At 37.6% G+C, this 12,563-nt stretch overlaps 2 protein-coding genes across 2 annotated transcripts in view; one reads left to right on the top strand and one right to left on the bottom strand.

The window, feature by feature from the left end:
- Position 1: 1 nt before the first annotated feature.
- On the top strand, positions 2–10,323 carry LOC112520898 (protein transport protein SEC23-like; the record flags this gene model as incomplete). The annotated part of the gene is made up of 12 exons (XM_025129523.1): positions 2–550; positions 639–812; positions 2,679–2,840; positions 4,593–4,735; positions 5,554–5,629; positions 5,749–5,921; positions 6,403–6,484; positions 7,666–7,743; positions 7,827–7,988; positions 8,089–8,352; positions 9,604–9,708; positions 9,794–10,323. Coding segments are annotated over 12 exons (2,112 nt in total), but the record flags the coding sequence as incomplete, so codon positions are not given.
- A 563-nt stretch (positions 10,324–10,886) lies between these two features.
- The window catches only part of LOC112520896, a 4,333-nt gene continuing 2,656 nt past the window's right edge, over positions 10,887–12,563 (bottom strand). Inside the window, exons 5-6 of the mRNA XM_025129520.1 lie at positions 11,683–12,549; positions 10,887–11,594 (exon numbers count right to left, since the gene is read on the bottom strand). Coding sequence (XP_024985288.1) covers positions 10,999–11,594; positions 11,683–12,549 — 1,463 coding nt within the window. The 3' untranslated portion in view covers positions 10,887–10,998. The remainder of the gene's footprint in view (positions 11,595–11,682; positions 12,550–12,563) is intronic.

Below are 12,563 nucleotides of genomic sequence, written 5' to 3'. Positions count from 1 at the left end.
CGTCGACTTCTCCGCCCTCATCTGGATCTGTCCTTTCTGTTTCCAACGAAACCACTTCCCTCATCACTTCTCCGGTATCTCCGAGACCAACGTCCCTGCCGAACTCTACCCTCAWTACACCACCATCGAATACGCTTTCCCCARTTCCGATCTCCACCATGCGCTCCCTCCACCTGTTTATTTATTCGTGCTTGATACGTGTATGATCGAGGAGGAATTGGCGTTTGCTAGATCGGCGTTGCAACAGGCGCTTGAATTCTTGCCGGATAATGCGTTGGTAGGGTTTGTTTCGTTTGGGACGCAGGTTCAGGTTCATGAATTAGGGTATGCTGATATGTCGAAGGTTTATGTGTTTCGTGGGTCGAAAGAGATGACTAAAGAGCAGGTTTTGGATCAGCTAGGATTAGGTGGTATTGCCGGTGGCCGGAGAGTTGGTGGTGCACCAGGGCAGGGGTTTCAGAAAGGGGTTGTTCAAGGTGGGGGGTTTCCAAATTCTGGGGTTTCTAGGTTCTTATTGCCTGCTTCTGATGGTGCATATATTATCCAATCTGTGAGTTGTATTATGATCTTGGTTTAAAGTTATAAACATTCTTGTTGCTAAATGCTAATAGAATACTAATTTGAACTGTTGAATTCAGCTTTTGGAGGAATTGGTCACAGATCAATGGCCAGTTGCACCAGGTAATAGATCGTTAAGGTGCACTGGTGTAGCACTGAGTGTTGCAGCTGGTTTGCTAGGGGCTTGTATGCCTGGTACGGGTGCTCGAATTGTGGCATTGGTCGGTGGTCCGTGTACCGAAGGCCCTGGTTCGGTGAGTTTTTCTGTGAACTTTTCTTCATCGTGTAACTGGACTGCAAATTGTTGTTATCAATGTAGTTATCACATTATTACTGGTTTTCCAATTACTATGCTATAATGGGATTGTTTTTCGGTTTCTAGATTTATGCTAGATTTAGGTTATTCGATTTGTTTGTTTGCCGAATGATGCTTTTCTGCTATGGTTTTCTTGAATCTTGTAATAATCATTGAAAGGATCATTGGAGTTATACCAATGACTGGTGCTAAGAATTAATGTATTATAAGTTCATTTTTCGTTGTATGAAAAGAATAATGAACTCAATATACTCTCCATTTAATATGTGGCTGCAACATTTATCCAAGAACTAGGGTTAGGGTTTAGGAGAGCGCTCTTAATTGGAAAGCAAGTTCCGCTTTAACATCTGAATTGACTTCGTCTATTTTTCAACTTTGGTTGTACGAAATTTAGTTAGTTCTTCACCACCATGTTTGTATTGTGATCACAGTTAGGGGCTGCTTGGTTGGTTTTCCATTAAACTCTTTATGGATAAAGCTATCTATGTGGATTAATTTGTCTATATAGATTGAGAAGATTATTGTTTGGGAGGGTTTTATCATAGATGGAAGGAACATGTTTTTTAACTGGGAGGGGCATGTCTGGAAACACTTGGCTTTTTGCATAAAGCTCCCCCTAGAAGCTTTACCGATAAGCCACTTTCTATACCGTTAAGCCACTACCAAACAGTTATGTATAGCTGACCGAATAAGCTGTGAGTCCCACTAAACTCATTAAGCTGCTAACAAACAATCCCTTACTACTCTTTAGCATATTAGGGATTCAGACTTGTATAGCCTTCACATAATTGTTCTATTATTATGATTTAGCCAGGTTTTATGACTCAATATCCAATTCTTCATATTCACACACATATTTGTAGTTTATTAGTATTTGTCTTCCCCTTGATGAATAAGTGATCACTAGAACCTCACCTATCAGGAGGCTTGTGGAACTCTAGCTGGTTTGTGGGCTGTCAGGGATTGGGAGTATAGGTCCACACAAAATTCGTAGTGCAAGGTGAGTTCCCATAAAAGAAATTTGTGCAATCTATGCGATTTGCACTATAAGCAAGGTTCTAAATGGCGTGAGCCGTGGCGTGTCTACGAGGTCAAACCTAAACCTCAAGCCTTAGGAACCACAACCGAGGCCACGACGTTTTTCAAGGCCTGACTTATGGTGGCAAATCTGTATATCATATATAAAATTATACATATATACGCATACGTCGTAAGATCCCACATTGGTTGGGAAGGGGAATGAATGTTGCCTTATAAGGGATTGGATATCTCCTCTATCATAAGCTTTTTAAAACCATGAATTCATGTGTGGACAAAGCAATTTCTGGGACGGTTGGCCTGGGACATTACAAATGGTATCAGAGCCAGGGACCAAACTGGTGTAAAAAGATAAAATATCAAATTTCACTTTACAAAAACCGCGCATCGTGTCATGGCGTGCCATAAGCTTAACGTGGCATCAGACACAAGCCTTGAGCCACGACGCCCTATGGCGGTTGCCTTAGGGAGCCCTTTTTAGAACAGTGACTATAAGTGATGACAATAATAATAATAAAAGAAAATGCATGCTAATCTCCGTGTTAGAAAAACGGATATAGCTGGCTCTCATACTAACACTTGATTGATTTGAAATGTCTGCAAATTTTTAGTTCTTTCAGACCTTGTTGGATAAGTTCTATTGACTTAGTGAAGAGAATGATTGTTCACATACTTGGTGAACTTTGTTGTTTGAGAACTACGAAAATTCATTTCTTTTTTTCTTTCGGTTGAATCTAAACTTCTATTAGTTTTTGGGTTCTTGCAGATTATATCAAAAGATCTCTCAGATCCGGTACGTTCACATAAAGATCTGGATAAGGATGCAGCACCATATTTTAGGAAGGCAGTTCAATTTTACGAGGAACTTTCAAAGCAGATGGTTAGCCAGGGTCATGTCTTGGACCTTTTTGCTTCCGCACTTGACCAGGTAGAGAGCTCATTACTAGATTCTGATAATCATTTTGAGAATTATAGTCTTTTTATCTTATCATATGTGTGTGTGTGTATATATATATTTGTCCGGTATGCTCATGTGCATAGAAACCAGGAAACATTTTCAATAACTGTTATGCATGCGTGCATAGAAACCAGGAAACATTTTCAGTCACTTTTATGCACACGTGCATAGAAACCATGAAACATTTTCAGTCACTTTTATGCACACGCGCATAGAAACCAGGAAGCATTTCCAATCACTTTTATCCACACGTCCATAGAAACCGGGAAGCATTTCCAATCACTTTTATGCACATGTGCATAGAAACTGGGAAACATTTGCAATCACTTTTATGCGCACGTGCATAGGAACCAGGAAACATTTTCAATCACTTTTATGCACACGTGGATAGAAACCAGGAATATTTTTCATGCTGTTTGTTTGGGTATTTTGAATTGGACCAGCGTATATGCTTTTTATTTCATTTTCCAAACTATCAATGTGCTAGGCCTTGTGAAATCCCATCATTTTGGCTGAATTCAATGTTCTTTCTTACTTGTTTTTATCGTCTTGATTTTATTTGTTTTCTTGAGCTTCAGATTCTGCATTGGAACGTTAAAATCTTCCGGCTATTAATTTCCACGAGTCCTAAAATTGAACTAATAATATCTTCCCTTATCATCATAGCTAGGTCACCAAACATCCTACCACTATAAAGTTTGCTTTACATGGTTCAAAATAACCGCCTTCTTTTGTGAAAATTCTTTGAATAAATAATGGAATACGGTTTGGGGAACTTCTTAGCTATGGTTTAGAGATGTGATGCCATCTCATAGGAGGTTGAAGAAGATATGATTGAAGAGAGGAGGAGGTAAATAAGGGAAGCGGAGATGAACAGAAAGATTGGTGCTAACGAACTTGACAAATATTGATCCTAAATCTGATTATGATATGGAATTACATTTGTACATAAAATTAAATGGAAAGCTAAGAATAATGACATTACTAATAGTTATCCCAACTATAAAATTTAAAGCTAAAGTTGATAATTGTCATCAATAAAAACGCTAGCTAAATATAGCTATATAAATAATGTTCTGCTTATAACCCGTTATCCTATGAAATAAATAAGAAATTTTTTTATCTTTGTGTATAAATTTTTTCCGAATTTTTTTTGAACTTTTGAATCCCTATTAATGACCATGTTGTCCTATCACATTCCTTTGCATGTTCAACTTTTTGCTGTGTTTGGTAAGAATGAAAAAAATGTAGTTTGGTTGCTCATTTGAAATGGATTGTATATAGGGAAGGAGGTCTTATTTTTCCATCCCGTTCAAAAATGGATGATAATAAAACAACACATTTTTTAGAAGTCTTTTCTAGATTTTAACAGCCCAATTCCTGGTTTCATTTGTAACTTCACATGTGATTATTTAATCCCAGATGGAGTATGGTTGGTTTATGAATATTTTTGGTCGTCTATCTATCTATCTATCTATCTATCCATCTTTCTTTCTTTCTTTCTGAAGTTTGAAGGTAAACTTGCTTGTGTGTCCTCCAATATTTGACCTGATTGTGAACGAAGATTCTTAGTTATCTTCATACTTCTTGTGTCCTAACAAAACCACTCTTGGTTTTACAAATTTAAATGCTCTTTGAAATACTCTTCTTTTTTGAAATATGAAGTAGTTTTTTATAATGCTTTTATATGATTTGTAAATCTAATGTTGTTTATGTCGTTAGGTTGGGGTAGCAGAGATGAAAGTTGTTATTGAAAGGACTGGCGGCCTTGTTGTTCTAGCTGAAAGTTTTGGTCATTCCGTTTTCAAGGACTCATTTAGGCGTGTTTTTGAGAAGGGGGAGGAATCTCTTGGTCTCTCCCATAAGTGAGTATTTTTGCTTGACGATTTGGGCTATGTGTTTCTCTTGCTTTTCTCTGAATTAGGATGATCGTTACTTCCATTCATTCCAAAAAGAAGTGCAACATTTGTCTCGATAACATATATATATGTGTGTGTAGAGAGAGAGAGAGAGAGGGAGGTTCAGGGGAAAACCCCCAAAAATGAAAAACTGAGGAACACCTTGGTACCCATTTATATGTATGATATGCACCTGTGTATACAAGTTCTGAAATTGTTTCTTGGTTCCATGCATGTGTGAATGTTATGCACATGTGCATACCGGACAAATACTTGTATGCACATGTGTATACTGTCCAGATGAATGGTTACTGGGTGTTCCTCGGTTTTTCGTTTTTTTTTGTGGTCCCCCCCCAACCTTATATATATAACTATATACAAGAAGAAGAAGAAACATCAATATTTTGAGAACTTTGGAACCAACTATTTATGTATTATCCACGATGAATGTCATGATACTAATTCATCACTAAAATTTCTCCATAATGAAAATGCATGGTATCATGATATTCATGACCATATAGGGTTATTCGTTATTAATAATACATGAAATAGTTGGTTTTGAGGTTCTCCATATATATATATATATATATATATATATATTGTTCTCCTTTGAACTTTCCTCTTGATTACTGATGGGCAAAAAAAATCTGGATTGAAACTTACCAAAAAAGATAGCATTCCATTTTTTAGGACATCAGGAGTTTTTATTTTTGTAACTTTATGGTATTTATATATCATGCATTTGCATCTTTTGAGACTATTCACTAGTTTATTACTTTCAGTGGCATGCTTGAGATCAACTGTTCAAAGGACATTAAAATTCAAGGGATCATTGGATCTTGCACATCTTTGGAGAAGGTCCTTTACTAAACCTTACTGGAAAACTAAACAGTGATTATAAACCCGGGTGCAAATAATGTGTTTAAGATCAGTTTTGACTTCTTTTGTTGGTTTACCAATTAGTGTTTGCCTTGCAGAAAGGACCCTCCGTTGCCAGCACAGTGATTGGACAGGGGAATACCACAGCTTGGAGGTTGTGTGGACTGGACAAAAATACTTGCTTGACGGTTTTCTTCGATATATCATCAAGTGACAAATCAGATGCTTCGGGAAATGCAAACCCACAATTGTATATACAGACTGTTACAAGGTAATTACAGACTTAGGGGCTGTTTGGTTGGTTTTCCGTTAAGTCCTGTATGGATAAAGCTGTCTGTGGTTTAATTAATCTGTTTGTATAGATTGGGAAGGGTTTTTTAGAGGGGTTTTTCATGTTTTTTAATTGGGAAGGGAAGGTTTGGAGAAAACCTGGCTTTCTGCATAAAGCTCCCCCCCAGAAGCTTACTGAATAAGCCACTTTCTTTATCATTAAGCTACTACCAAACAGTTATGCATAGCTGACCGAATAAGCTGTGAGTCCCATTAAGCTCATTAAGCTGCTAACAAACAGATCCTTAGTTTGTTCTTTTTGGGTACGTTTAGTGACAAAATGGGCAGGCGAGAGTCAGGTAGGCGGGTGGATGTATTGTGCAAGGTTTTAGGGTTTTAATTTTACGTGGGTAGTTTAGTAATTTACTAATTTTGTTTAGTCTTGTGTGATTGAAATGTCTTGATCATAAAATTTGACACAGTTACCAGAGTATTGATGGACAATCGAAGATGCGAGTTACCACCATTACTAGAAGATGGTTAGAGACTTCCATTCTCTCAGAGGTAAAATAATAAAAAGTTTAGACACTATTCATGTAGATCATTTAATGTTCAACATCTTCCTTTTTTCTTATTTGGTCTGTGAAGAAATAATGATACGAAGAATAATTCCTGCACAAAGTCCCACCCACAAAATGATTGAAGATGTGGTTAAAGGGTTAAATTCAACACACATGCACACATATATACGTAGGGTTGAGTTCATGGGAAAACCACAAAAAATGGGAAAACTGAGAGACACCTTAATAACCATTCATTTGTCCATTATACACACGTGCATAAAAACAAGGAAACATTTTCAGTTACTTGCAGGTGTGCATACAAGACAAATGAATGGTTATTAGGGTGTTTCTTAGTTTTTCCTTTTTTGTGGTCTTCCCTTGAACCTGAGTTTATATATATATATATATATATATATATATATATATATATATATATATATATATATGGAATATACCGGGTTTGGTTGGGTTCTAGTGAGAACAACCCATTTTCATGAGAATTTGAGAAAAAGTGAAGGCACCCTCATATTATGTGAAAGTTTGTCGTTGATATTGTGTGAAGGTTACAATTATAATGCAACTTTTACAATCTTCACAGTATAACGTAACATTCACACAATATAAAGGTATCTTCACTTGTTCTCAAGAAAGTGAAAATTTTCTCACATGATTGTGTGCATTCATATATGGATACATATGTGTGTGTGTGTGTGTGTGCAGAGAGCGGGAGAGAGAGAGAGAGAGGAGGTTTCGGAGAAAACTGAAGATTACCCTAGTAACCATTCACCTGTACAATATGCACATGTGCATAGAAATAATTGAAGTTGTTTCTTGGTTTTTATGCAGGTGTGCATGTTATGCACATGTGCATACCAGACAAATTGCTTAAAGTTACTTGTATGCACATGTGCATACCGTCCAAATGAATAGTTACCAGGGTGTATTTCATTTTTTTCATTTTTTTGTGGTTTTTCCCTGAACCTGTGCATACCGTCCGATATGGTAGAGTTATATTATTTATATGCATCTGTTCAGGGTTGCTTTTCAGGATCATATATTTTCAATGTGATACATTTTCTTTAAGTTTCTGATATACTATTTCCAACTCTATAATCTAGTCATCCGACTTTTATCGGAAATCTGCTGAAAATAGTGTTAATCAGGATAATTTGTTCTCGACAGGAATTAGTACAAGGTTTCGATCAAGAAGCCGCTGCTGTGGTAATGGCTAGATTAACTTCGTATAAGATGGAGTCGGAGGTACTAAAAAACAATACCATACACTCACATAACTATCCCGTGTTACTATTTCTTTTTCTTTGATGGATTTATAATAATTACAGGAAACATTCGATGCAACAAGGTGGCTAGATAGAAATCTCATTCGTCTGTGTTCTAAATTCGGTGACTATAGAAAAGACGATCCAACCTCGTTCGCCCTAAACCCTAGTTTTTCGTTGTTTCCTCAGTTTATGTTCAATCTTAGGCGATCACAATTTGTGCAGGTAAAAACCCCCATATTTCAATAGATTTGAGCTTGCATTCTATATTGATTGATTTCCATTCTTGTTTGTCTTATATATAAATATATATTGTTTATAACAGGTGTTCAATAATAGTCCAGATGAGACTGCTTATTTTCGCATGATGCTTAACCGGGAGAGTATAACAAATGCGGCTGTCATGATTCAACCTTCGTTAATATCGTATTCATTTAATTCACTACCGTCACCAGCATTGCTTGATGTGGCATCCATTTCAGCTGATAGAATCCTTTTATTAGATTCATACTTCAGTGTAGTTATATTCCATGGAATGACAATAGCTCAGTGGAGGAACATGGGTTACCAGAATCAGCCCGAACACCAGGTATGTTTATTGTTGATTATTTGGAAAATCTTTAAGGGTATGTTTGGTACGTGGACTAGATAGGCGTGAATAGGTAGGCGAGTTAAAAAATTATGAAAGGTTTTAGGGTTTTAATTTGACATGGGTAGTTTTGTAATTAACAATTTTGTCTCATCTTCCTGATATTTGCTTCCACCTATTTTGACAGGGGTAGCTTAGTTATTTACGAGTTATGTCTTATATTTTTTATTTTTGTTCCACCTATTTTGACATGGTTAGTTCGGTAATTTACCAATCATGTCTCATATCTTATTTTTGTTCCACCTATTTTGACAAGGGTAGTTTAGTAATTTACCTACCGTGTCTCGCATCCTGATTTTATTCCACCTATTTTGACATGGATAGTTTAGTAATTTACTAGTCATGTCTTATTGCCTTGATTTTTGTTCCACCTATTTTGATAGGGTACTTTAGTAATTTACCAATCATGTTTGATTTCCCTATTTTTGTTCCACCTACTTTGACATAGGTAGTTTCGTAATTTACCCGTCATGTCTTATCTCCTTGATTTTTTGTTCCACCTATTTCGACAGGGATAGTTTAGTAATTTACCAATCATGTATCTCTCTAATTTTTGTTCCACCTATTTTGATAGGGTAGTTTAGTAATTTACCAATTATGTATCTCTCTAATTTTTGTTCGACCTATTTTGATAGGGTAGTTTAGTAATATACCAATCATATCTCATCTCCTTGAATTTTTGTTCCACCTATTTTGATATGGGTAATATAGTAATTTACCAATCTTGTTCATCTCCCTGGTTTATGTTCACCTAATTTTGATATGGGTAGATTAGTAATTTATTAATCTTGTCCCATCTCCTTGATTTTCGTTCCACATATTTTGAAATGGGTGGTTTAGTAATTTACCAATCTTGTCTCATCTCCCTGATTTTCGTTCCACATAATTTGAAATGGGTGGTTTAGTAATTTACCGATCATGTCTCATCTTCTTTGTTTTTGTTCCACCTGTTTTTACATGGATAGTTTAGTAATTTACGCTAAATTGGTGGGTTAGAAAAATGCATTTTTGTCCCACTCAGGTGTTGTCCAGTCCCACTCTAATGCCACATTTAAAATTTGAACGTGGGACAAGAAGTTTCTATACTGTTTTAGCCTGTTCAATGTACCAAACACACCCTCAAGGTTTTTCTACTTTAGGTATGAATAAATCATAACCCATATAACGTATTTCGGTTTCCATCGTTCATAGGCGTTTGCACAGTTGTTGCAAGCTCCACACGACGACGCCGAGTTGATAATACGCGATCGGTTTCCCGTCCCAAGATTGGTGGTGTGTGATCAACACGGTTCTCAGGTCACCATCAAATCTTTTTAATCTCGTTTTGCATCCCCTTTTTTGTATCCTATCCATGATCCGACTAATACCCTGTTATTTTCAGGCACGGTTCTTGTTGGCCAAGTTGAATCCTTCGGCAACCTACAATAATGAAGGTGCCGCTGGAATGGATGTTATTTTCACCGATGACGTGAACCTTCAAGTATTTTTCGAGCATCTACAGAGGCTCGCAGTTCAATCTTCTTAAAATGTTGGCATTTTATACCGAAATTTATACCCAAAAAATGTGTTTTCCATGGATAAGAAGGATAGAAGCAAGATGTGTGATGATTCTTTAAAAGTCCCATTTGAAATCTTGAAAAAAATAATGAGCATATGGGTTTTATATGTTTAATCTTAGCGTATCCAGATTAGGCAGCAAGAGTAGCAGGTGTTCTTACGTTTAACGGTTTTGTAAGTTACGATAGGGATTATGTCGATTGATTGTGTATTCGAATTTATGAGGTTATATGAGAGTTAGGAGCTCGAAAATGCAAGAAAACTTCGGGTTCGACTCGTTTTTACTGGTTTTTGTTATGCAAATGTACACTTGAATCCTAATTTTCAATCTCATGTGTACCTTTCTTTCTTGTATTTCCTCTTGATTTGTAGTTTCTATTCTATGTAATTCATTGCCAATGTGAACGGTCTTCCGAGTAGGATATGTGATACATAAGGGACGACCTCGCACTAGACAGTGCGGAAGCTACCGTTTCTAGAATGCAAGCAAGCTAGCTCGTTTTTATGTATAACAGCTTGCTCGATAATGCAGGCCTGCCGGCACAATAATGGAATGATAGAGCTAATCGGATTTTCAAATTGTGAGCGATTAAGTACTGGGTATTTTCTTTGAACGAGTAAATTATTGCACTAACTAAACTAAACGAAATGATCCCTTTTATCTATTAAGTACAGGGTATTTTCTTACCGGGTAAATGAGGGTGGCGACTCTTACTTGGGTAAGTGTTTACAAGGTAAATTGTTGTATATGACATGTTTTGATGTACTAGAGTCTTACCCAACAAAATAAATTATAGTGTTAGACTCCTAACATTAAACACTTACCGGGTAAGCATTCAAGTAAACGGCCTCTAAGCTTCTCCTCTAGTCGATAGATTGAGCGATTCAGGTGAGATACAAATTCTAAACACAATTAGAGTACAAAATCACCCATTCTATATCACTTAAAATATACAAATACCCAAACTAGCAACAAATTAGACCAACAAATTGATGGCAACACCAGTCTGCAATCTTGCATCTCATCTTCTAATTAACAACATTTACTGAAGAACAGCAGACAAATGGCATCCATGACCCTCTACCCTTTACTTTCTTCCTTGCATTCTTGCCGTCATCAATCAATTTCGGCGGCGACATCACCGCCGCGGCCGCCGCCGGAGCTTCATCTTTCTCAACCACAGTTGCAGCCTCATCTTTCTCGACCACAGTCGCCGCTGCCGGTGGTGGTGGTTGTTTAGCGTTTGGCGATTTGGCTTCACCCAACAGGTTCTTTAGAGGCGTTGAGTATTTCCCAGTGGCGGTGGTGGGGGTGCTGCTGCTCCAGTTTGTAACTTTTGCGATCACTTCCTCGTTCCTCTTTCTACCATCTGATTCATTGCTGACGTTGGTTAGAGTCGGGAACCAGCCGGCTTGTGAAGCTTCGGATTGCTGTTCGGAATCTTGTGAACCAGTAGCAGGTTTCTGATCATCGACTTTTGGTTCGACTAGTGTCATAAATGATGGTGGTTCAAAGACATCGGATGAACCCAAGTGGCTATCGGCTGCAACCAACTTCCCAGAGTTGACTTTTGACTTGTCGGTCGAATGTGAAGCTTCGGCATCGATTGAAGCAGTAGAAAGCACTGTAACATGTAAAAAAACAACCAACAGCTCATTCAAAGTTCATAAACTTCACATTGAATGCTTACCAAGAAAACAAAGAGAATGTACCTGAAACTGATCCCCAATTTCCCTCAAGACTGTTGCGGCTGCTTGAATCTACCGAGAAATCCACACCGGAATCTTGATTTGGCATCAGTTTGCTGTTACCTTCTTCTACGATGTGTTCAGACACAACACCAGAAGCAGTCTTACCGTCATTATCAAGTTTTGTTTCTTTGATGACTTCTTTGGTGTGTTCTTTTGAGCATTTTTCTGAGTTGGGTGCACCAAGATCCTTCTTTTCAGTCAAAACTGAATCAAGACCTTCAACAACTTCTCGTTTCTCGGAATTTGGTGCCCCGAGATCCTCTTTTTCAGTCAAAACTGAATCGGGTTCTTCAACAACTTCGTGTGTGTGTTCTTTTGAGCTTTTCTCTAAGATTGGTGCCCCAAGATCCCTTTTTTCAGCCATTACTGAATCGAGTTGTTCAACAACTTCGTGGGTGTGTTCTTTTGAGCTATTCTCCAAGATTGGGGCCCCAATATCCTCTTTTTCAGCCAAAACTGAATCGGGTTGTTCAATAACTTCATGTGTGTGTTCTTCTGAGGTTTTCTCCAAGATTCGTGCCCCAAGATCCTCTTTTTCAGCCAAAACTGAATCGGGTTGTTCAACAACTTCGTGGGTGTGCTCATTTGTGCTTTTCTCGAAGATTGGTGCCACAAGATCCTCTTTTTTGGTCAAAACTGAATCGGGTTGTTCAACAACTTCGTGGGTGTGTTCTTTTGAGCTTTTCTCCAAGATTGTTGCCCCAAGATCCTCTTTTTCAGCCAAAACTGAATCGGGTTCTTCAACAACTTCATGGGTGTGTTCTTTTGAGCTTTTCTCCAAGATTGGTGCCCCAAGATCCACTTTTTCGGCCAAAACTGAATCGGGTTCTTCATGGGTGTGT

The sequence above is a fragment of the Cynara cardunculus genome (genome assembly GCF_001531365.2).
Source record: "Cynara cardunculus var. scolymus isolate 2C chromosome LG 11, CcrdV1, whole genome shotgun sequence".
NCBI lineage: Eukaryota > Viridiplantae > Streptophyta > Magnoliopsida > Asterales > Asteraceae > Cynara > Cynara cardunculus.
Note: the sequence above shows the minus strand (reverse complement) of the source record. Positions and strands in the feature narration are given on the sequence as shown.